This window comes from Mesoplodon bidens (genome assembly GCF_964165515.1).
Source record: "Mesoplodon bidens genome assembly, chromosome: 17".
Lineage (NCBI taxonomy): Eukaryota > Metazoa > Chordata > Mammalia > Artiodactyla > Ziphiidae > Mesoplodon > Mesoplodon bidens.
This window is the reverse complement of record NC_138174.1, coordinates 11,456,847-11,483,546: the sequence shown is the minus strand read 5'-3', so window position 1 is coordinate 11,483,546 and position 26,700 is coordinate 11,456,847. Positions and strand designations below refer to the sequence as shown.

General features: G+C 37.6%; 1 protein-coding gene across 4 annotated transcripts in view; it reads right to left on the bottom strand.

Annotated features, from left to right (window-relative positions):
- The window catches only part of NBEA (neurobeachin), a 613,622-nt gene that overhangs the window by 240,615 nt on the left and 346,307 nt on the right, over positions 1-26,700 (bottom strand). For all 4 annotated transcript variants that reach the window (XM_081214387.1, XM_081214388.1, XM_081214389.1 and 1 more), the window contains one exon: positions 2,623-2,747. In XM_081214387.1, the coding sequence (XP_081070513.1) occupies positions 2,623-2,747 (125 nt within the window). The remainder of the gene's footprint in view (positions 1-2,622; positions 2,748-26,700) is intronic.

The window sequence follows — 26,700 nt, the reverse complement described above, 5'->3', positions numbered from 1 at the left end:
CTTGCTGGAATGTACAGTGGAGAAAGGACAGCCTCTTCAATAAGTGGTGCTGGGAAAACTGGACAGGTACATGTAAAAGTATGAGATTAGAACACTCCCTAACACCATACACAAAAATAAGCTCAAAATGGATTAAAGACCTAAATGTAAGGCCAGAAACTATCAAACTCTTAGAGGAAAACATAGGCAGAACACTCTATGACATAAATCACAGCAAGATCCTTTTGGACCCACCTCCTAGAGAAATGGAAATAAAAACAAAGATAAACAAATGGGACCTAATGAAACTTCAACGCTTTTGCACAGCAAAGGAAACCATAAACAAGACCAAAAGACAACCCTCAGAATGGGAGAAAATATTTGCAAATGAAGCAACTGACAAAGGATTAATCTCCAAAATTTATAAGCAGCTCATGCAGCTCAATAACAAAAAAATAAACAACTCAATCCAAAAATGGGCAGAAGACCTAAATAGACATTTCTCCAAAGAAGATATACAGATTGCCAACAAACACATGAAAGAATGCTCAACATCATTAATCATTAGAGAAATGCAAATCAAAACTACAATGGGATATCATCTCACACCGGTCAGAATGGCCATCATCAAAAAATCTAGAAACAGTAAATGCTGGAGAGGGTGTGGAGAAAAGGGAACACTCTTGCACTGCTGGTGGGAATGTGAATTGGTACAGCCGCTATGGAGAACAGTATGGAGGTTCCTTAAAAAACTACAAATAGAACTACCATATGACCCAGCAATCCCACTACTGGGCATATACCCTGAGAAAACCATAATTCAAAAAGAGACATGTACCAAAATGTTCATTGCAGCTCTATTTACAATAGCGAGGAGATGGAAACAACCTAAGTGTCCATCATCCGATGAATGGATAAAGAAGATGTGGCACATATATACAATGGAATATTACTCAGCCATAAAAGGAAGGAAATTGAGATATCTGTAGTGAGGTGGATGGACCTAGAGTCTGTCATACAGAGTGAAGTAAGTCAGAAAGATAAAAACAAATACCGTATGCTAACACATATATATGGAATCTAAGAAAAAAAAATGTCATGAAGAACCTAGGGGTAAGACAGGAATAAAGACATAGACCTACTAGAGAATGGACTTGAGGATATGGGGAGGGGGAAGGGTAAGCTGTGACAAAATGAGAGAGTGGCATGGACATATACACTACCAAACATAAAATAGATAGCTAGTGGGAAGCAGCCGCATAGCACAGGGAGATCAGCTAGGTGGTTTGTGACCACCTAGAGGGGCGGGATAGGGTGGGTGGGAGGGAGGGAGACGCAAGAGGGAAGAGATATGGGAACATATGTATATGTATAACTGATTCACTTTGTTATAAAGCGGAAACTAACACACCATTGTAAAGCAATTATACTCCAATAAAGATGTTAAAAAAAAAAAAAAAAAAGAATCTGCCTGCCAATTCAGGGCACATGGGTTCAAGCCCTGGTCCAGGAAGATCCCACATGCCGTGGAGCAACTAAGCCCGTGCGCCACAACTACTGAGCCTGTGCTCTGGAGCCCGCAAGCCACAACTCCTGAAGCCTGGACACCTAAAGCCTGTGCTCTGTAGCAAGAGAAGCCACCGCAATGAGAAGCCCACTGCAATGAGAAGACTAGCCCCCGCTCACCGCCACTAGAGGAAGCCCGCACGCAGCAACAAAGACCCAATGCAGCCAAAACTAAATAAATTAAATAAATTAATTTTTAAAAAGTAGGTGAACAGAGAGAATAGCCCTATGCATACTTCTTGGTGGACAGCAATCTAAAGTAGCAGTGTTTTTATTTAATTACAAAAAATATTTTGATATTTACTATTTATTGTACATTTTATAAAGGACAACTTAGGGTGCAGTTCTACTGTAGTGTGATAGTGGATGATATCTTTAATGTTGGATGGTCTTTTTCAAACTTTATTTGCAATCCATTGGAGGGCTGGGAACCTAATGGGCATACTGAGGCATGATTTATTTATTAAACTGAAAATAACAGAATAGAATAGGGTTAAAATAGAGAATGCCATGTAATGAGATTATCAATAAGACATTTGTTTCAGTTAAATACACAAGTATGTGCATGTGTATATGTATATACATAACAGTACACATATTTGTCTACGTATTTCATGTATATATTTATATTCACACAGTATACATATGTATATATACACACATACACACACAAATTATACAAAAAATATATAAATCTGAATACACACTTACAGTAGTACATTTTTTTTTTCCACTTTGGGTGAAAAAGTTTGAAAGATCAAAGTTTGAAAGACGCTGAAAAGGAAAATGATTTTAATCTTGTTTTAGGCTCTATGAGAAGGATGCTGGGTAATAACCAACTATGTAGAGGTTTCTAATCTATTACAAAGAAGCTGAAGAGTCTAACATACATCAAGTGGGAGAAATATTGGGTTGATTAAGCGTAACTTAAATGATGCTGAAGGATAAAGTAGAACATAACATTTTTGGCTTATGACATGGAGAATTTTAAACGCTAGTGAAAGAAAAAGAATTATCAACCACAAAGAGTCACCTCACATCCAGGAGTATTTTTGTGTAAGAGGCACTGGTACTCACCATACTCTATTGCAGCTTTGAGCAATGCTTCAGCATGAGTGGATCCAAATGCGTTACGGACAAACCGTCTCCTTCGACGAAGATCATCTTCCCAGTAATCCAAACGCCAGAAATCGTGCAATTGGCTAAGAATGGGAAGATAAAAAATAATAATAACTATTAATAATGATGTATAACTGGAAATACATTTTTTCAAGTTATATAAATTCATAGACTACTTACCCAATAAATTTTAAAAGCTTTGAACATTTTCTTTTTATAAGGATTAAATATTTTCTCTATTCAATTCATCAGGAACATGAATGGCATTACATATTATAAAGTATGATAAATTTAACTCTTTTAAATTAATAACTAATACAATTAAATCTTTATTTCTGTGGTCTCATTGGAAAATTAAGATAACTTTTGAGATATTTATGTTTTACAACTGTGTTTATATACATATGTTTCCTCTACAACTGAACAAAACTTAAAATAGTAACATTCTCATATTTTAGGCATTATAACATTCAGCTCTGCTTTCTTTACAATGTTCTTCCTTCTACTGAAAACATTCATCACTGGGAGTTTAGTAACAAATGCAGCATCAAATTACAAGTATTAATGGCACAGTTTGCATTCTTTTACACTGTTTTTAACAAGGCTTGTAAATCACAGGATAGACCTTACTACAAATAGTTCGCAATTTAATGACCATGGTTTCTTAGTACACTGAATTAAGAACTATAAAATATTGCCCACTTGGATTTGGTGGAAGAATGATTAAAATAATGTGCTGAAATATTCATTGAAATAATTCCCTACTGCCCACAGCAACATGAGAAAAGTGCAATTTTGTCCATTATTAATAATACTGAATTAGAGCTGAAAAAAAATGCCAGTATGTGGTAACTGTCTTGGTAAATTATTATTCTAACACTAACAGAGTCCTTGGATGATTTTACTGCTTTCAGTTAATATAAACCATTAACAGCCATGGCCATCGTTGGTAACACTGTCTAAACTATGTTATGCTTTAAACAATATTAAAAATCTACAAGGTATTTCAGAAACTACTGAAATGTGTTCGTTGTATATCAATGGAACATTTCATGGTATCATTTTTGCTTTCAATTTAATTTTAATAAACACTGGTGATAAATGCTACTGCTTGAGAAGTCTGTTTTTTTCCGTATAGTATCTGGAATAATATACTCAAAAGATAAAATTCTAATTTTCTTGAGCAGCACTATTCATAAAAACATATAAAATGCTTTCATAGAAGATTTGATTTCAGTTTTTATTTTGATATTTTACTGTAGGAGAACACTGTGTTTGATTAAGATGGAAACTATATATTTTGCTCATCATTCTCTCTCCAGCACAACGTCTGGCACATACTATGTTTTTAATAAATATTCAATGAATTAATTAAAACAATCTTTTTTACTTTGAAAATCTACAGAGAAGTATAGTCATTGAGAACAATAATTTACTTTTGAAAAAATTTTAGATTTTGTGGCTATTTAATTTTGTTTTCTATAACTTAATTGTAAAAGAATATATCAATATAAGGGATATATAAAAAGAACATTAAAATTATAATCATTTAAAGTATAATTTAATATACTTGTTTTTCTAAACATTATAATTTTAGTTTTCTGTCAAAATAACGATTACCTGGTGATTAATTATTATGAGTAGTGTACCTCTGTCATTAATTTAAAATAGGAAAATTTCTATCCCTACAAATACCGATTAATCCTAGTAGTTTAAAGAAGAAAATGCTATAATGATTTTCCTCAAAAGTATGTTAAAATTAAAATGTGAATTCACTAGGAGAGACCTGAGATCTAATGTTTTCTCAAATTCCTGACCACAGACATACTTTCCTTTATTCCTCTCATTAAGAACAACTAAAAAAAATTTATATGTTACATATAAAACAAACGTAACAAAACTCTGAAATGTGGGGAGCAGAAGGCAGACTGGCTAAGGACCACAGGGCCCAAGGAACAACAAAGTGGTGAGTTCCCTGGGTTATCTTTTTGTCTCATATACCCTAGATTTGGAGGCAAAGAAGCTAGCAACCCAGATAGGCCAACGGGTACAGACAAAAATAAAAGCCCCAACAAAAGCATGTTTCTCTAGCCGAAAGTCCAGGAAAAGGGCATCCTAGGAAGACAGGAAACTTTTAGACAATTACTTGCTCCAGCCAAACACCACAGAAAAACTATGCCTCTCATTCCCCCCACACACACTAGCAGAGGATGAGTGGGGAGCCTAGATCTGAAGCCTCATGATGGTGTAATGCGGCGCCCTAACATCCAAACTGGGGTGGCATCAGAGAAGGTCATATAGGGATCCAGGACTTTCATCCCTGCTGGCTGATGACAAGGTACCTCACCCTCAAGGAGTCACTTGAGACCACATGGAGAGCCTGGAGTCCCATGCCCTGTGGTCAGTAATGAGGCATCCTTCTCTCTTCCCACTGGGGTGGGTCGGGAGGAGACATAGTAGAGAGTCAGGACTTTTCCTACTAACCAGCAGCAATGAGGCCACCCCCATCAGTGGATACCACGTGGGGAGCTGGAACTCCCACCCCTGCCAAGCCATCATGAGGAGCTACCCCACTCCCTGGATGTCAGCGGAAGGGAAGCAGGGAACCTAGATTTCTGTCTCCACCTGGCAGTGAAGAGGCAGTGTGCCCCACTTGTCCTGGTGGAGTAATGTCAACTAAAGAAAGTCAACTAAAATAGAAGATTTGAATGAGATAAAAATATCTCAGAAATTTTTTTAAAAATCCAGGTTTCGATCTCAAATTACTTGTCATACCATGAACCATGACAGCATATTTCACATTCAAAGCTATGGTGGCCAGAGGAAGTGTAAAAGTTTTGTTATGTGCTAAAACCTAGAATCCTATAATGAATTAAAATATCCTTTAGGAATAAAGGAGAAATGAAAATATTTTCAGATGATGAAAAAGATTTGTCAGCCTCAGAGCTAGTCTAAAAAAATGGCTAATAGCAATCATGTAAACATAAGGGAAGCAATAAAAGAAGGAACATTGGAACATCAGGAAGGAAGAAAGGACATAAGCAAAGTATAAGTAAATATAATAGGATTTCCTTTTCCTCTTGAGTTTTGTTAATTATGTTTTGCTGTTGAAGCAAAAATTATAACACTGTCTGATGTGGTTCTAATTGTGGGTAGAGGTAATAGTCAAGACAAATATAAATGAGGGAGGGTAAAGGAATGTAAAGGGAGGTAAAGTTTCTATACTTCACTTGGAGTGGTAGACTGTGATGAGGTATGTAGATATGATGTAATAATTAGAGCAACCACTACAAAAGCTATACAAAGACATGTGCCAAAAGTCACTATAGCTAATTAACTATCAGAAAGAGAAATCTGATACATTTACAACTGTATCAAAAAGAATACCTAGGAGTAAAGAGGCAAAAGGCCTGTATAATGAAAACTAAGACACTGAAGAAAGAAATTGAAGATATAAAAAAGTGGAAATATAGTCCTTGCTCATGGATTGAAAGAATTGATATTGTTAAAATGTACATGCTACCCAAAGCAATCTACAGATTCAATACAATCTCCATCAAAACTCCAATGGCATTTTTCACAGGAATAGAACGAAGAATCCTAAACTTTGTATGGAACCACAAAAGGCCCAAATAGACAAAGCAATTTGGGGAGAGAAGAGCAAAGCTGTGGCATCACGCTCCCTGATTTCAAACTATATTACAAGGCTATAGTAATCAAGACAGTATGATATTGACATAAAAACAGACACACAACTTAATGAAACAGAATAGAGAGCCCAGAAATAAACCCACATATTTATGATATTTACGGCAAAGGAGCCAAGAATATACAATGGGGAAAGGAGAGTCTCTTCAAAAAATGGTGTCGGGGAAACTGAACAGTCACATGAAAAAGGATAAAACTAGATCAGTCTTACACCATACATAAAACTCAACTAAAAATGGGTCAAAGACTTTAAAACATAAGACCTGAAACCACAAAACTCTTAGAAGGAAACACAGGCAGTAGCTCCTTGACATCTGTCTTGGCAATGATTTTTTTTTGGATTTGACACCAAAAGCAAAGGCAACAAAAATAAAATAAACAAGTGGGACTATATCAAACTAAAAAGCTTCTGCAGAGAAAAAAAACAGTAAAATGAAAAGACAACCTACCAAATGAGAAAAAAATATTAGCAAACAATATATCTGATAAACAATATAATATCCAAAATGTATAAAGAACTCATAAAACTCAAAAACAACAACAAAAACACCAAACAACCTGATTAAAAAGTGGGCAGAGGATCTGAATAGACCACAACAATGAAAAATTTTCATCTGTAGTTTCTAAAATCTAAAATCCATTATCCTCTCTCTCTTTTTTTTTTTTTTTTTTTTGAGGGAAGCAAGGATTGGGAAAATTTAGATATTTGTTCTCTGATTTGTTCTTCTAGTATTTCCCCCATTTTCTATGTGGAAATTAACCTAATATTACTGAGAGTCCAGTCTTTGATAATATTTGGGGTTTTCAATATTTGAAGAGACATAAACTCTTAAAAAAAAACTTTGTTTCGGTCCGGAGGAAGATGGCGGAAGAGTAAGACGCGGAGATCACCTTCCTCCCCACAGATACATCAGAAATTCATCTACACGTGGAGCAACTCCTACAGAACACCTACTGAACGCTGACAGAAGACCTCAGACCCCCCCAAAAGGCAAGAAAATCCCCACATACCTGGGTAGGGCAAAAGAAAAAAGAATAAACAGAGACAAAAGGATAGGGATGGGACCTGCACCAGTGGGAGGGAGCCGTGAAGGAGGAAAGGTTTCCACACACTAGAAGCCCCTTCGCGGGCGGAGACTGTGGGTGGCGGAGGGGGAAAGCTTTGGAGTAGCGGAGGAGAGCACAGCCACAGGGGTGCGGAGGGCAAAGCGGAGAGATTCCCGCACAGAGGATCGGTGCCGACCAGCACTCACCAGTCAGAGAGGCTTGTCTGCTCACCCGCCAGGGCGGGCGGGGGCTGGGAGCTGAGGCTCGGGTATCGGGTTCCGGTCAGAGCGCAGGGAGAGGACTGGGGCTGGCGGCAGGAAGAGAGCCTGAAGGGGTTGGTGCGCTGCGGCTAGCCCGGAGGGAGTCCGGGGAAAAAGTCTGGAGCTGCCGAAGAGGCAAAAGACTTTTTCTTCCCTTTTGTATCCTGGTGTACGAGGAGAGGGCATTAAGAGCGCTGCTTAAAGAAGCTCCAGAGATGGGCGCAAGCCGCGGTTGAAGGCGCGGACCCCGGAGACGGGCGTGGGACGCCGGGGCTGCTGCTGCCGCTGCCACAAGGCCTGTGTGCGAGCACAGGTCACTGTCCACCCCCCCTTCCGGGGAGCCTGTGCAGCCCGCCCCTGCCGGGGTCCCGGGACCCAGGGATGGCTTCCCCGGGAAAGCGCACGGAGCGCCTCGGGCTGGTGCAACGTCATGCCGATCTCTGCCGCCGCAGGCCCGCCCTCCACTGCATGCCCCTCCCTCCCCTAGGCCTGAGTGAGCCAGAGCCCCCGAATTAGCGGCTCCTTTAAACCCGTCCTGTCTGAGCGAAGAACGGACGCCCTCCGGCGACATACGCGCACAGGCGGGGCCAGGTCCAAGGCTGAGACCCGGGAGCTGTGAGAGCAGAGAAGAGACAGGGAAATCTCTCTGTGCAGCCTTGGAGGCAGCGGATTAAAGCTCCACGGTCCACTTGATGTGCCCTGCGTCTGTGGAGTGCATGAATGGACAGCGAATCATCCCAAATTGAGGAGGTGGACTTTGAGGACAAGACTTAAGATTTTTTCCCCTTTTCCTCTTTTTACAACGAATTATACCAAATTGAGGAGGTGGACTTTGAGAGCAAGATTTTCTATTTTTTTCCCCCTGTTCTCTTTTTGTGAATGTGTATGTGTATGCTTCTGTGTGAGATTTTCTCTGTATAGCTTTGCTTCCACCATAGGTCCCAGGGTTCTATCCGTCCGTTTTTTTTTTTTCTCAATAATTACTTTTTTATTTTTAATAACCCTACTAAATTTTATACTTTATTCTATTTTACTTTATCTTCTCTTTCTTTTTTTCTACCTTCCCTTCCTCCCTCCCTCCCTCCGCCCCTTTCTTTCTTTCTCTCTTTCTTTCCTTCCTCCCTCCCTCCCTCCTGTCTTTCTTTCTTTCTTTCCTTCGTCCCTCCCTCCCTTCTTCCTTTCACTCTTTCTTTTTCTTTCCTTCCTCCCTCCCTCCCTCCTTTCTTTCTTTCTTTCTTTCTTTCTTTCTTTCTTTCTTTCTTTCTTTCTTTCTTCCTTCCTTCCTTCCTTCCTTCCTTCCTTCCTTTCTTTCCTTCTTCCGTTCTTTCTCTCTCTCTTTCTTTCTTCTACTAATTCTTTCTTTCTACTTTTTCTCCCTTTTATTCTGAGCCGGGTAGATGAAAGGCTCTTGGTGCTGCAGCCAGGAGTCAGTGCTGTGCCTCTGAAGTGGGAGAGCCAACTTCAGGACACGGGTCCACAAGAGACCTCCCAGCTCCACATAATATCAAGCGGCAAAAATCTCCCAGAGATCTCCATCTCAACACCAGCACCCAGCTTCAGTCAACGACCAGCAAGCTACAGTGCTGGTCACCCTATGCCAAGCAACTAGCAAGACAGGAACACAACCCCACCCATTAGCAGAGAGGCTGCCTAAAAACATAATAAGGCCACAGGCACCCCAAAACACACCACCAGACGGGCACCTGTCCACCAGAAAGACAAGGTCGAGCCTCAACCACCAGAACACAGGCAATAGTCCCCCCCACCAGGAAGCCTACACAACCTACTGAAACAACCTTAGCCACTGGGGACAGACACCAAAAACAACGGGAACTATGAATCTGCAGCCTGCAAAAAGGAGACCCCAAACACAGTAACATAAGCAAAATGAGAAGACAGAAAAAAACACAGCAGGTGAAGGAGCAAGATAAAAACCCACCAGACCTAACAAATGAAGAGGTAATAGGCAGTCTATCTGAAAAAGAATTCAGAATAATGATAGTAAAGATGATCCAAGATTCTATTTCCAAGATCCATAATCTTGGAAATAGAATAGACAAAATGCAAGAAACAGTTAACAAGGACCTAGAAGAACTAAAGATGAATCAAGCATCGATTAAAAACACAATAACTGAAATGAAAAATACTCTAGATGGGATCAATAGCAGAATAACTGAGGCAGAAGAACAGATAAGTGACGTGGAAGATAAAATAGTGGAAATAACTGATGCAGAGCAAAATAAAGAAAAAAGAATGAAAAGAACAGAGGACAGTCTCAGAGACCTCTGGGACAACATTAAACACACCAACATTCGAATTATAGGGGTTCCAGAAGAAGAAGAGAAAAAGAAAGGGACTGAGAAAATATTTGAAGAGATTATAGTTGAAAACTTCCCTAATATGGGAAAGGAAATAGTTAATCAAGTCCAGGAGGCACAGAGAGTCCCATACAGAATAAATCCAAGGAGAAATATGCCAAGACACATATTAATCAAACTGTCAAAAATTAAACACAAAGAAATCATATTAAAAGCAGCAAGGGAAAAGCAACAAATAACACACAAGGGAATCCCCATCAGGTTAACAGCTGATCTCTCAGCAGAAACTCTACAAGCCAGAAGGGAGTGGCAGGACATAATTAAAGTGATGAAGGAGAAAAACCTGCAACCAAGATTACTCTACCCAGCAAGGATCTCATTCAGATTTGATGGAGAAATTAAAACCTTTACAGACAAGCAAAAGCTGAGAGAGTTCAACACCACCAAACCAGCTTTACAACAAATGCTAAAGGAACTTCTCTAGGCAAGAAACACAACAGAAGGAAAAGACCTACAATAACGAACCCAAAACAATTAAGGAAATGGGAATAGGAACATACATATCAATAATTACCTTAAATGTAAATGGACTAAATGCTCCCACCAAAAGGCACAGAGTGGCTGAATGGATACAAAAACAAGACCCATATATATGCTGTCTACAAGAGACCCACTTCAGAGCTAGAGACACATACAGACTGAAAGTAAGGGGATGGAAAAAGATATTCCATGCAAATGGAAATCAAAAGAAAGCTGGAGTAGCAATTCTTATATCAGACAAAATAGACTTTAAAATAAAGACTATTAGAAGAGACAAAGAAGGACACTACATAATGATCAAGGGATCGATCCAAGAAGAAGATATAACAATTGTAAATATTTATGCAGCCAACATAGGAGCACCTCAATACATAAGGCAAATACTAACAGCCATAAAAGGGGAAATCGACAGTAACACACTCATAGTAGGGGACTTTAACACCCCACTTTCACCAATGGACAGATCATCCAAAATGAAAATAAATAAGGAAACACAAGCTTTAAATGATACATTAAACAAGATGGACTTAATTGATATTTATAGGACATTCCATCCAAAAAGAAGAGAATACACATTTTTCTCAAGTGCTCATGGAACATTCTCCAGGATAGATCATATCTTGGGTCACAAATCAAGCCTTGGTAAATTTAAGAAAATTGAAATTGTATCAAGTATCTTTTCCGACCACAATGCTATGAGACTAGACATCAATTACAGGAAAAGATCTGTAAAAAATACAAACACATGGAGGCTAAACAATACACTAGTCAATAACGAAGTGATCACTGAAGAAATCAAAGAGGAAATTTAAAAAAACCTAGAAACAAATGACAATGGAGACACGACGATCCAAAACCTATGGGACGCAGCAAAAGCAGTTCTAAGGGAGAAGTTTATAGCAATACAATCCCACCTTAAGAAACAGGAAACATCTCGAGTAAACAACCTGACCCTGCACCTAAAGCAATTAGAGAAAGAAGAACAAAAAACCCCAAAGTTAGCAGAAGGAAAGAAATCATAAAAATCAGATCAGAAATAAATGAAAAAGAAATGAAGGAAATGATAGCAAAGATCAATAAAACTAAAAGCTGGTTCTGTGAGAAGATAAACAAAATTGATAAACCATTAGCCAGACTCATCAAGAAAAAAAGGGAGAAGACTCAAATCAATAGAATTAGAAATGAAAAAGAAGTAACAACTGACACTGCAGAAATAAAAAAGATCATGAGAGATTACTACGAGAAACTCTATGCCAATAAAATGGACAACCTGGAAGAAATGGACAAATTCCTAGAAATGCACAACCTGCCAAGACTGAATCAGGAAGAAATAGAAAATATGAATAGACCAATCACAAGCACTGAAATTGAAACTGTGATTAAAAATCTTCCAACAAACAAAAGCCCAGGACCAGATGGCTTCACAGGCGAATTCTATCAAACATTTAGAGAAGAGCTAACACCCATCCTTCTCAAACTATTCCAAACAATTTCAGAGGAAGGAACACTCCCAAACTCATTCTACGAGGCCACCATCACCTTGATACCAAAACCAGGCAAGGATGTCACAAAGAAAGAAAACTACAGGCCAATATCACTGATGAACATAGATGCAAAAATCCTCAACAAAATACTAGCAAACAGAATCCAACAGCACATTAAAAGGATCATACACCATGATCAAGTGGGGTTTATTCCAGGAATGCAAGGATTCTTCAAAATACGCAAATCAATCAATGTGATACACCATATTAACAAATTGAAGGAGAAAAACCATATGACCATCTCAATAGATGCAGAGAAAGCTTTTGACAAAATTCAACACCCATTTATGATAAAAACCCTGCAGAAAGTAGGCATAGAGGGAACTTTCCTCAACATAATAAAGGCCATATATGACAAACCCACAGCCAGCATCGTCCTCAATGGTGAAAAACTGAAACCATTTCCACTAAGATCAGGAACAAGACAAGGTTGCCCACTCTCACCACTCTTATTCAACCTAGTTTTGGAAGTTTTAGCCACAGCAATCAGAGAAGAAAAGGAAATAAAAGGAATCCAAATTGGAAAAGAAGAAGTAAAGCTGTCACTGTTTGCAGATGACATGATACTATACATAGAGAATCCTAAAGATGCTACCAGAAAACTACTAGAGCTAATCAATGAATTTGGTAAAGTTGCAGGATACAAAATTAATGCACAGAAATCTCTGGCATTCCTATATACTAATGATGAAAAATCTGAAAGTGAAATCAAGGAAACACTCCCATTTACCACTGCAACAAAAAGAATAAAATATCTAGGAATAAGCCTACCTAAGGAGACAAAAGACCTGTATGCAGAAAATTATAAGACACTGATGAAAGAAATTAAAGATGATACAAATAGATGGAGAGATGTACCATGTTCTTGGATTGGAAGAATCAACATTGTGAAAATGACTCTACTACCCAAAGCAATCTACAGATTCAATGCAATCCCTATCAAACTACCACTGGCATTTTTCACAGAACTAGAACAAAAAATTTCACAATTTGTTTGGAAACACAAAAGACCCCGAATAGCCAAAGCAATCTTGAGAACGAAAAACGGAGCTGGAGGAATCAGGCTCCCTGACTTCAGACTATACTACAAAGCTACAGTAATTAAGACAGTGTGGTACTGGCACAAAAACAGAAAGATAGATCAATGGAACAGGATAGCAAGCCCAGAGATAAACCCACGCACATATGGTCACCTTATCTTTGATAAAGGAGGCAGGAATGTACAGTGGAGAAAGGACAGCCTCTTCAATAAGTGGTGCTCGGAAAACTGGACAGGGACATGTAAAAGTATGAGATTAGATCATTCCCTAACACCATACACAAAAATAAGCTCAAAATGGATTAAAGACCTAAATGTAAGGCCAGAAACTATCAAACTCTTAGAGGAAAACATAGGCAGAACACTCTATGACATAAATCACAGCAAGATCCTTTTGGACCCACCTCCTAGAGAAATGGAAATAAAAACAAAGATAAACAAATGGGACCTAATGAAACTTCAAAGCTTTTGCACAGGAAAGGAAACCATAAACAAGACCAAAAGACAACCCTCAGAATGGGAGAAAATATTTGCAAATGAAGCAACTGACAAAGGATTAATCTCCAAAATTTATAAGCAGCTCATGCAGCTCAATAGCAAAAAAACAAACAACCCAATCCAAAAATGGGCAGAAGAGGGCCTCCCTGGTGGCGCAGTGGTTGAGAGTCCGCCTGCGGATGCAGGGGATACGGGTTCGTGCCCCGGTCTGGGAGGATCCCATATGCCGCGGAGCGGCTGGGCCCGTGAGCCATGGCCGCTGGGCCTGCGCGTCCGGAGCCTGTGCTCCGCAACGGGAGAGGCCACGACAGTGAGAGGCCCGCATACCGCAAAAAGAAAAAAAAAAAAAAAAGAAAAAAAAAAAAATGGGCAGAAGACTTAAATAGGCATTTCTCCAAAGAAGATATACAGACTGCCAACAAACACATGAAAGAATGCTCAACATCATTAATCATTAGAGAAATGCAAATCAAAACTACAATGAGATATCATCTCACACCAGTCAGAATGGCCATTATCAAGAAATCTAGAAACAGTAAATGCTGGAGAGGGTGTGGAGAAAAGGGAACACTCTTGCACTGCTGGTGGGAATGTGAATTGGTACAGCCGCTATGGAGAACAGTATGGAGGTTCCTTAAAAAACTACAAATAGAACTACCATATGACCCAGCAATCCCACTACTAGGCATATATCCTGAGAAAACCATAATTCAAAAAGAGACATGTACCAAAATGTTCATTGCAGCTCTCTTCACAATAGCCCGGAGATGGAAACAACCTAAGTGTCCATCATTGGATGAATGGATAAAGAAGATGTGGCACATATATACAATGGAATATTACTCAGCCATAAAAAGAAACGAAACTGAGCTATTTGTAATGAGGTGGATAGACCTAGAGTCTGTCATACAGAGTGAAGTAAGTCAGAAAGAGAAAGACAAATACCGTATGCTAACACATATATACGGAATTTAAAAAAAAAATGTCATGAAGAACCTAGGGGTAAAACGGGAATAAAGACACAGACCTACTTGTGAATGGACTTGTGGATATGGGGAGGGGGAAGGGTAAGCTGTGACAAAGCGAAAGAGAGGCATGGACATATATACACTACCAAACGTAAGGTAGACAGATAGTGGGAAGCAGCCGCATAACACAGGGAGATCAGCTTGGTGCTTTGTGACCGCCTGGAGGGGTGGGATAGGGAGGGTGGGAGGGAGAGAGACGCAAGAGGGAAGGGATGTGGGAACAGATGTATATGTATGACTGATTCACTTTGTTATAAAGCAGAAACTAATAAAAAAAAAGACAAAAAAAAAACTTTGTTTCTTTCAAACCACGCTTGTTTTTCTATTTATAGTTTAAAGATAGTGGAACTGAGTATAGATAAAATAACGATAGGTACTGAGATTTGTGCTTTCAACTCTCAATAACATTAAACAGTATCATTCATTAAAATGGATTCTCAGTCATTTCCTTCTCTCCTTCCTTTAACGTTTCCATTCAAAAAGATATTTACTGAGTACCTATCTTGTGTTAGGCAATGCTCTTGGTGCTGAGGATATAACAGCATAATATGTATAATAAGATATATTCCTTTCCTTTTATTCTCACTCACACATTCTTCACTCTGCTTTCCCACTGAAATTTAATATATACTATTGACCCTTTAACTAAATCGCTCCTCTACCAATCCACCTATTTAACGTTTCAACATAATAAGATACACTTTGCCATATTCTTCTGTAATATGTGAGGCATTCCAGGAAAAAAGATAATAATAGAGACTACTCTAGTAAGTTTTAACTCTAGATGTGATGGTTATTAATCATTTGTAAGCACAATAAAAAATTTTTACTCTGTGATATGCCTATTTTGGTCAGTATATTTTGAGTACTCTAAGAGGTTCTTTTAATTCCCTAAGTTAGGTTGACAAGCACTTCTCTTCTGGAAGGAGGGCTAATTTAGATTTCCTGCACTTGGAGAGCATTCAGGTGGACACATACAGAAGCCACTGTGCCATCATCTCCATGGTTGTGCAGGTAGTCATGCTGCACTGAAATTCTGCTTGGATTTGCAAGTTTTTAGCAGTGATAATCTCATATGTGATACCTCTAATGATGTCACCTGGGAAGATGAATGTGATATCATATGTACTATTTCCCACTATTTATTTATTTTGGTCCTTACAGCTATGTTTTTGCCTTTCATGACTGAATTACAGAAACACTGAGTATCATATATATGTTTTGTTCAGGAGTGTGATTTTACAAGTACAGCACATAACTGCTAGAAAAGAGGAGGTAAAGAGCCAGTAACTAATGAAGGGAAGATTCCCAGTTAGGTTGTATTATGATAATTAATGTTACTATTGATGTAATGGTGTTCATTAATTAGAATTTGGTGTTATTTAGCATACATAGGGCTCAGGAAGTCATAATTTTCCTCCATGAAATGTTTGATAGTTGTATTTTAGACTTACGAGAATGCACTTAGTTTTCTCAAAAGGGGTCCCTCCTCCCCTTCCAGGAATCAATCACCTTCATAAGCTGGAGGGAAAACTGAATTTACCTGGTAAAGCATAACTGAACTGCTAATTGGTTACTTGATATTTGATAACAAAAACTACCCAGTGGAATAGAGAAAAGAGTGAAAGGAACAAAGGAATATCTTGCTAAACATACACACAAAATTCAGTAAGAACTCGAATCTCTGCTTGGCTAAAGAACTGGTGGTGATCACTGAGGTCAAGACTTCTGTGCATGACTTCTAATCCTACCAAGAACGACCAAAAACACGAATGCTAACTGAGAGACTAATAGTTCAAAATTGTTATCCTCTCCCCCTCTGGACACACTGTAGATTACACTCCTCCATCTGTTTTGAAATAAGTCATGCCCATGTGACTTTCCTCAGCTGATAAAATGTGAAAGGTGAGTCACTTCCAGAGTAAAGTTTTAAGAGCCAATAAAAATTTGCCACATTCCCTTCCCTCCGCTGTAGGAATGAAGAAAATAAGCATGGATGTGGAGTCCCCATCATTTTGCATCCCTGAGTGACTTCGAGGGGCAGAGCTTCCCCGTGGTTCCACGCGGAACATGTAGTATCAGTGAGAAATAAACTTTTCTTGCATTGAACTTCTGAGATTTGAAGGTCCCATGGCACTGTAGTAAATAACCCCAGAATTGAGTAAGTTCCTAGAATAATAATACTTACAGAAGGACCAGTATTTACTGAGAGATTATTGTATTCCAGGTACTTTTCTAAGCATTGCACATGTATTAAGTCATTTACTCTTCAGAAATTCCCTTTAAGTGAACTCATTTCACAAATTAAGAAATGGAGACACAGGAAGGCTAAGTGATGTGCCCAAGATTAAGCAACCAGTAGGTGGCAGAAGAAGTATCTGTCCTCAGGCTGGCTGACTTTCTAGCTCATGCCACACTGCCTCTAACTGTAAAGAGAGCAACCAAGGAAACAAAATGTCTTGAGGATATTACACTTAAAGCACCAGCACAGCTGATTCCTGCTTCTTTATAACCAGAACTAATTATTCTGAATGAAAAATGATACTTGTGAAGTAGACAGAATGCTCTGTGTATATTGCATATGTTCATTCCTTTAGTCAACAAATATTTATTGAACACCTAAGAGCCAGGGATAGGCTAAGTACTAGACTTCCATAGATGAATAAACTGACATGATTCGTGCCTTTGTGAAGCTTTCGGTCTATTTCATAATTTAAATAAACTTATAATTTTTTGTAAGTGTTAAGAAGGAAACAGATGAGATACTCTCTTTAATAAAAACGGGGAACCAACTTACTGCATAAGTGAATGTACAAGTAAACAAGTGTGAGTATGCTAATGAAACATGATTACAAAGTATGTTGGCAAAACAAACTGTATTTATTGGCACTCTTAGTTCTCCTTCATAAGAAAAATCATCAGCCTTTTTTAACATGTCTCGTGGGCTATTTAGTCAATTCCTAGTAACATATATTACCTCAATGCTGTAAGTGTGTGTGTGTGTGTGTGTATGTACATGCACTCTCATCTAAAGGATATATCTACACATATACATTTGATATATGTCTTAAGCCATTAATACTGTTCTGACTCTCTTATGTATTACTAAGCACTTCTTCCAGTCTCCTTTCTCTGACACACTTACATCCTCTCTGACCTGAGGTCGTGTATTATATCTGATAATTTAATTACAAATTGATTGTGAAGCTCCTGAAAAATGCATTCTTCCTGTCTTTGAAAAGTGTACACTCACATCCTGACACTGTAAAGTCATAGTTCACAAAGCCAAATCCTAGGCTTCAGTCCAGTCTTTCCAAGTCAGGCTAGTTTGTTCTCTCTCCCTGTATTACTGAACCTGGAAGGAAAGACAGGATTCCAAACACACCACTGGGGACGCGTTACAGCTGTCTGTCTATATCATTTGTTCCCGTGCATATCAGTGGGGAGTAGTTACTGTGAATGATGATTCTTGAGAAACTCTATGAAACATTTTGGATTCACAGAGAGGAGATGGTGATTGATGAACATATGTGAATTAAACTAGGTTTCCAATTAACTATAATGAAGCTTTAGATGAAAAAATTGTGAATATTATTAAAGTGTGTGTTAGATTGCACAAGCCATACTTAATAGTGAGAAAAGTTTTGTTAGCAGCCAAATCAAACATCTTAAAGGCATGAAAAAGAAAGTGGGTAGGAAAGTAAACTTTTTTGTCTAAAATTTTGTTTCCATTACAGGTTTCTTATTTTGACCCAAGTTGTGATCTAACTTTCTGTTAATGTTTCTGTTCTCTCTGGATGGTCCCATGTGTAGCTTATGCTACCTTTTCCCTTCCTTTCGCCTTGTATTGTTTACTGCAGCAGCAATCCATTGTACTTCTTTGCATCACATTTGCTCCTAATTTCCTTTTTTATCAAAAAAAGGAAAAGGTAATATCATTTGGTTAAAGTATGATAGTATAATCTTAGTCACAGTGCATGAAAAATAAAGCCTTTCAGAATAAAATATACTACAAAAGAAAATTCTTAGTTTATTTAAGGTGGCCTTTGAAAAGCCATGTTGATGTTGTCCAGTAATTTTAAAGAGAGATATATTTATACTGTAAGTTTGAAGGCAGACAAACGCCTATTTGATAAAGGGCAGAGCAAATCATTCAAGAAAAGAATCATTGCGTCCTTAAAATAATCATATCTGAGGGCTTATATTTCTTGTTTATTTATTGTTGCAGAATGAAAACTCTCCTAATAGAGTACTGGATGTTTTGTTTGATTCTTCAATTTGCTCTTTCTTTTCTTCTCTTTTCTTACAGAAAGCAGTTTTCTGGGGACAAAAAATATTTAGGTGACTCCTTTTGCTTTTTGGATGCACCACCACTCCCTATGAGCCTGGTTTTCTGGTATTGTAAGGAATACAGTGGCTTTATAGTATTTAAGGGATAGTTTTCCATGTGAAAATGATAGATGAGAAAAATAATCCCCTAAGCATCTGGTCAGGTTCTATATGCTACTGCAAGATACCAGAGCAGCTATTGTGTGTTGTGCAGGAAATTGGGCTCAATTCTTACAAAATACTTATTTACCACGTTTGTAAATTCTGAATCTCCGCTAAAGGAGGAAGAACAAATTTAGGAGTTGAGTATCCAGACAGAGCAGTAGAGTTGATTCTTGAACTTTCCTTAATCTAGAGCTGAAGAGGAAGAGCCTCCCAACAAGAATTCCACTAACTCCTTTCTTGTAACAGTTACATTTACCAACGACGAGGTTGCCTGGTAGGATCAGAAAAGGTTTGGTTCCAGCAAATGGAAAGATTTTATGATAAACAGTTTACAGGACATCTTCATTTTTATAACTTTCACTGCTTAAACTCTTTCACTTTATTAACATTTGAAAAGAAGTAGTGGCTCCAACATCATGAACAATTAAATAAGGAGGCAGGGCTGGAAAGTAGAGAAGAGAAATAGTTTCCAAAAAGAAAAAAATAATAATAACTTTATTCAATGAGCTCTCTATGACCCACCTGATTAGCAAATGTTGAATTGCATTTTCACTCTTTGTCTTTGCATCTTTAACCAACTACTCTTCTGGCTCAGGCTTTATTTATTTATTTACTTTTGGGCAGCAACATACGAAGCTTTTTAGTGAATAGCTACCCTCCTTTTTAAACATTTTCTTTTCCAGTAGAGCTAGTCTCAATTTAAGCAGTCTTAGGGCAGCAATAATTACTTTTATCTTAATTAGGAAAATTGTAAAATTCCTTGTGAAACACTTAATTCTATAGAGTAATTCTATCCCACTTGATGAAAGTAGATATTCTTTCATCCTAATAATTACTGCTGTGGTGAATAGGCTTAATTATTTTTAGAAATTATAATTAAAAATTCTTCCCCATAAGACTTCAGAAATTGATCACTATAAGAAATCACAGGAAAGGATTTGCTTAACTTTGAGGAATATCCTTATGCTACATAGTACAATTTTCAATTATCTTTAAAATTATATCTATTACTGCAAAGTAAGTGTTTTTTCAATAGCGTAAAATATTTCATATAAAATGTATCTTATTAGTTATATAACATTTACTGATACATGCCTGCCTGGTATTATTTAAAATTAAGTTTATGGGGCTTCCCTGGTGGCGCAGTGGTTGAGAGTCCGCCTGCCGATGCAGGGGATGTGGGTTCGTGCCCTGGTCCGGGAAGATCCCACATGCTGCGGGGCGGTTGGGCCCGTGAGCCATGGCCGTTGAGCCTGCACGTCCGGAGCCTGTGCTCCGCAACGGAAGAGGCCACAACGGTGACAGGCCCACGTACCGCAAAAAAAAAAAAAAAAAAAAAAAGTTTATGATTTTCACTGTTGCATTCTCTAAACCTCAGTTACTTCATTTAGAAAATGGGGATAAATAATGCCTACTTTATAGAATTGTTGTAAGGAATGTATTTAGAGCGTTCAGCCCAATGCATGGTACACAGAAGTCAGCAGCAGCAGCAGGGGGCAGCATAGTTAGAAAAAGGTTCAAATCCCAGCCCTGACACTATGTAAATGATAACCTGAGTATTAGTTTTTTTATTTACACGGGAGTAATAGTTCTCATTAATGCTCTTCATTCAGTGCTTGCTACAAGTCCACCAATAAACAGTAATTATATCAGCTGCTATAAAAATTTAAGTGTATACAGTTTTGCATTTCTATCAAACTAAAACAAGAAGTTTTCCAGAAATTCAGATATATTTTTGAAAGGTCTAACATTTTTTAATGCAACATTTAACTGCAGTGACAGATACACAGAAGTAAATCTTTTAGCCTGCTCTGCAGGGTCCATGGAGTGCCCCTCTTTCCAATATCATCACCCTTATTGCATTATTTAGAACCTCTATTCCCCTCAGATTGTCCCCCAAACTTGCGCTGTTCATTCCTAGTTATGTGCTATTCCTCTCATTAAAATGTTCATGTTTATCCAATTAGCAATTAATTGTGTATTACTCTTTGAGACGTTTCTATGTTTGTTCTGTATCACATGCCAGTCTTCCCTCCTTGCTTATAAATTTGGCAACTAAACATTTGTTTATATTCTGGTAGATCTCAACTGTTCATTTAATCATGCATTTACACTTTGACTCTCTTACTAGATTATAAACTAATGATCAGGGTATTTGTCTTATGCAGCTTTGCAACCCCACAGTACTTAGAACAGTTTGCAAACAGGTATGCAATAATATTTGTTAATTTAATTGCTCTCTCATGGTATTTTCATGTAATAAAATTAGATTTAACTTTTAAAACAAAATTATGACAGAGACAAGTCTTGAAAGGCAGAGCAACGCTACTAATTACTAAACACGCTAATGAATTTTAACAAAACCATATATGGCCTTTTCAGCTTTTACACTAATACACACTAAGTGGGGTGGAAGTAGTTATCAAACTACTGACAATGGAACTAAAAGTATCACGTTCTTAGTAGCTTATCATGCCTTTGTAGAAGGAATGATTTGCCAGTATCATATTTAACCCAAATAGGAAAATACAACAGCAAATTAGGAACATGGTGACAATTTCGTCAGCCTTTGTGAAGTGTGCTTTAGGCTACACGATCATTTCAGTGATCAAATGCAAGCTGGTCCATTTGTATTTGATTCTTTCTGTTATTTGTGAGGCATGCCAAAGAAAAATGTTTCGTCCAAAACAAGTTATCTAACACATTTATTTTAAATTAATTGAAAAAGTATGTTTACTTGTTTCACAATTAACTTTCTATTTACAAAAGCTCTTAACTCTGTTGACACTCAATTTTGTCCATTCAGAAAATGACCAAATCCTACACACCCTCTAATTTTTTTTTGCTGATAAATATGTCAAAAATATAAAACCATTTTTCAAAGTAAACTTCCTTCCCTGATTTATATTGTTACACTAACAGACAAAAAAGGAAAACATCCACTACTTGAGCATGAATACAGCAAACCTTTCATGATATATTTACCCCTAATTCTCATTAATGTACATAAATGTTTTAAAAACCTGTATCCACAATAGAGGAATAATTCTGTCATTATTTAAAAACTGGTATTTAAAAATAACATTTAATTTTGAATTCATTTTTAGTGTTCAGGTATAAAGTGTTTTTCCAAAGGGTAGCATAACACCATATGCTTATATAATTTAAGTATATTTAAATATTCACCTCAATATTCATGCCTCATTCATTAGTTACATTTAAATTAAGTTTACTATTAAAATGAATATTAAAAAATTTTTCTTATTCACTTTTTGAGAGGCTTTAAACTATTTTCCCAATTTAGACAAGTTTCTTGCATAAACTTTTACTTTTATTTTGACTCAACTTTCAAAATTTAAATAGTTCATGTAAATCTGATACTAATTAGGACATACCAATAAAAGAAGATTTGTTCTGCACATATACACATCCTTTTGTCACAGATGGACAGTTGTTACTCAGTATTTAATCAATTTCATATTTCCTTTTTTACATAAAGACAGCTTATATGCTTAAAACAATGACATAAAGACATGACTAGAAAACTCAGCACACAGCTCAAAATTCACCAATCCATATATATTGATTTGACCTTCAATGGAAGTTTTTTTGAATCTAAATAATGAGGATAAAGTGACATACAGTTTAGCTGATAATAACTGACCTCTGTCTTCCCTAAAACCATATTCTTTCTAAAGCAATAGACAGATATGATTGATTAATGAACTATTTAAAGATGGCAATAACCCTTTACAAAATACCAAAAAACTTTTCTCTTACAATTGCCTCAAGACAGAGGTAAAGACTATTAAAAAATGTTTTAGAATACTGTCCCATATAGAAAAACTCAATTAACAAAGCCCCTAAACAGGGCTCTAGTGAAGAGTCTTCTATGCAAGTGGAAATCTACATTAAACAAAACTGTTTAATTTTCTTTAATTCAGCATCCCAACTCAACATCTCAAACTCATTTGACCATGTAATACTTTACTCAAGTAACACTTATCGACAGCCCTTGGATCATACTTTGGAATATGTTGTCAGTGATGTGGTAATTTTTTCATTTAAAACTATTAGGTAGGACTTCCCTGGTGGCACAGTGGTTAAGAATCCGCCTGCCAACACAGGGGACATGGGTTCAATCCCTGGTCCGGGAAGATCCCACATGCCACGGAGCAACTAAGCCCGTGAGCCACAACTACTGAGCCTGCACTCTAGAGCCTGTGAGCCACAACTACTGAGCCTGCATGCCTAGAGCCCGTGCTCCACAACAAGAGAAGCCACCACAATGAAGAGCAGCCCCCGCTCGTCACAACTAGAGAAAACCTGCATGTAGCAATGAAGACCCAACACAGCCCAAAAAAAAAAAAAAAGAAGAAAAAGATAAAGAAAAAAAAAACAAAAAACCCAAACCATTAGGTACTATAAGCCAGGGGCTGATCAGTATGTTAGCTCACTCATGCAACCTCCCACTTGCTCATGAGGGCAGAGACCTTTTCTGTCTTGATCATTGCTGTACCCCAGTCCTTAGAAATAACCTCTATTACAGGACCTGTTTTCAGTGACTACTATCCGCTAGTACCTGTGTTAGGAGTTAGGCCAATAAAGATTAGTAAGGAGTATTTTCTACTTGAGAAAATGAGGACAAGATATAAACAATTACAATAAAATGTGGTGAGTGATGTTTGAATAAAGTGCTTTGAGGGCAAACGAGAAAGACTTATGAATTCGCCTGGAGAGGTCAGGAAGAGATGATGCTAGAAATAAGCCTTTAAAGAATAAAGAAGGATGCACCAGGTGAAGGAGGGAAGAAGAGGTATGGACCCTGCGCTACAGCCACACTGAAAAACTATACCCCTGAAGTTTCTAACTCTAATAACATTGATTTTATAGTGATTTTCTCCTTTTCTTCTAACATTGGAGTGCTCCATAAATAAATGAATGGATAAATGAATTTTGTTTCAGTGAGATTTGTGATTATACCAAGCATTCCATAGTTTGAATCCCAGCCAAACATTCCCAGGGAAATCCCCAGTCTACAAATTCCAGACTAGAAATGGTAAAATACAGAAAAAGGAAGGTTATTGTGGACTGGGGCAGTAGGAGGAGGAATGGTTGAGACAGACTACAGACAGCATCCAGGCCCGTGTGAAGGTTTTTGATCATCTTTGATATTCTGAACTCTAAAGTTATTTTCCCTCTTTGTCCTTCTCAAGGTTTTGTTACGATGTTTTAAAAATTTTACCATTTCTCATGCTCTGAAAAAATCAGGGCATGCTAGATGTCTCTGTTTTCTTTTTTTGTGACACTCTTTGAGCTAATGTTTCCTGAGTAACAAATATGAATTAGGCACCATATTATATTCTATAAACATATCATTTAATCCTTATAACAGTTGTATGAGATGTATTTTAACCCCAAATTCCACAGATAAGGAGAGGATGGTCAAGAACTCACACACCAAGCCCAACCAGCAGGTTCAGTATTCAATAAACACATACTTATTTAATGGCTCTACTAGAACAGGCACTATTTCTAGGAGCTAGGGATACAGTAATGATCAAGACTGAAAAGATCTCTGCCCTCATGGAATTTACAGTTTCATGTAGGAAACAGACAATAAGTATATATAAAGAAGTTTTAAAAAGGATAATAAGAGTTATGATGAAAATAAAGCTTAGTTACGGGATATAGAGTGACTGTATTACATACACTGTATTTAGGGAAAGCCTCTATGAGACGGTAACATATGAGCAGATATCTCAGTGATGAGAAGAATCCTGTCACCCAAAGACAAAAGGTAAAGGCATTCTAGACAGTAGAGAGAGCTAGCTGAGAAGGCATTACACTGGATATGAGCTTGGTATGTCTGAGTACAGAAAGGATGTTAGTGTGGCTTAAGCTTAGAAAATAAGAGGATCAAATGTGCTCTGCAATTAGGCAGGTGCAGGATCATTTAGGATTTTGAAGGAGTCTTTGGAAGAGTTTAAGAAAGGAGTAGTAATAAGATCTGATTTATCCTTTATCTCACTTTGGCTGCTGTGTGAGGAAAAAAACAGTACAGGGTTAGTGTGGAAGCTGAACGGTAGGTTAGGTAGGAGGATGCTGGAGAAGTTGAGATGGAAACGGTTGTGGTAGATAGCACTGGAGCTGGAGAGAAGACATCAGATTTTGGATATATTTTATAGACAGAGACAATAGGCACAGCTGACATAATACAGAGGCAGAGGAAAGGGGTATTGGAAGAGTGGTGAGGAAAAGAGAGGAATGAAAAATCACTCCTAGTTGGAGGCAATAAGCTCCTAATAAACTGAATCTTCCACAAATAACAACCATAAAATCTGAGCAAACTAGAAACAACAACCACCTGAGAGCTGCACAGAGTAAACAAAATCAGTGTGATTCTGCAGGGGTGTTAAAATTGAAGGAAGTGATCAATACAGGGTGAGTTCTTCATTTTTGAGGGTTTGTCTCCAAGGCAGCTACAATCATGGCAATGATGCAGGTGACTGAAACTCTGAGAGAAAGCCTGCTTCTGGATATAGGAACAAAGGGAAGGAGCTTGAGGTAGATAGGAATGCTGGAGAGTGAGGTGGGAACCATGAAAAACAGAGTGCCTGAGAAGGGGAATGCCAAATTCTGTGTTTAAATCCTTTTCAAGTCTCTTGCTGGATTGTGAACTATGCATGAGTAAGACAAAAGCAGTCTGAACTAAGATCTGAGCCACAACCCACTGCAGATGTGACAGACTTTACACAACTGAGTCTAACCCAGTTAACTGCCTGCTAAAAGGATAATATCGATACCCCTTAGAGGAATATAACAGAATCCAGTTTCTACCACATAACATTTACAATTTCTGGGATACAATAGAAAGCTACAAAAAGCTGGAAACTATGACCCATTTTCAAGAAAACAGATAATCAGTGGATGTCAACCAAAAAATGATTCCAGTGTTGAAATTATTAGACATGGGCTTCAAAGTAACTCTTATAATGAAGTAAAGGAAAACACAATCATAATGAATGAAAAATAGGAAATCTCAGCAAATAAAAAATTTTGAAAGAGAAGCAAATCAAAATTTTAAAATGCAAAAGTAAAATGTCAGAAATAATAATTCATTGGATAGGTTTAATAGCTGAAGGGAAATACAGGGAAAGTCAGTTAAACTCAAGATTTATCAGTAGAAATTATCCAGCCTGAAGGAGAAAGAGAAAAATGATTGAAAACACTAACAGAGACTTAGGTATTTGTAGTAAAATATCAGAAGGTCTATTGTACATGCAACTGGAGTCCCCAAAACAGAAGAGTGCAGCAGAAAACTATTTAAATAAAAAGTGGCACCAAATTTCCCACATTTGGAATGATATAAATTGACAGATTTAAGAATTTGAGTGATTCCCTAGAGGATAAAGGTAAAGAAAACCACACCTAGGGAACATCATAGTCAAACCGTTGAAAACCAAAGATAAAGACAAAATTTTGAAAGCAGCCAGAGAAAAAGACACATTACATATAGGGGGAAAAAATGGAGCACAGAAAATAGTAAGAAAACATCTT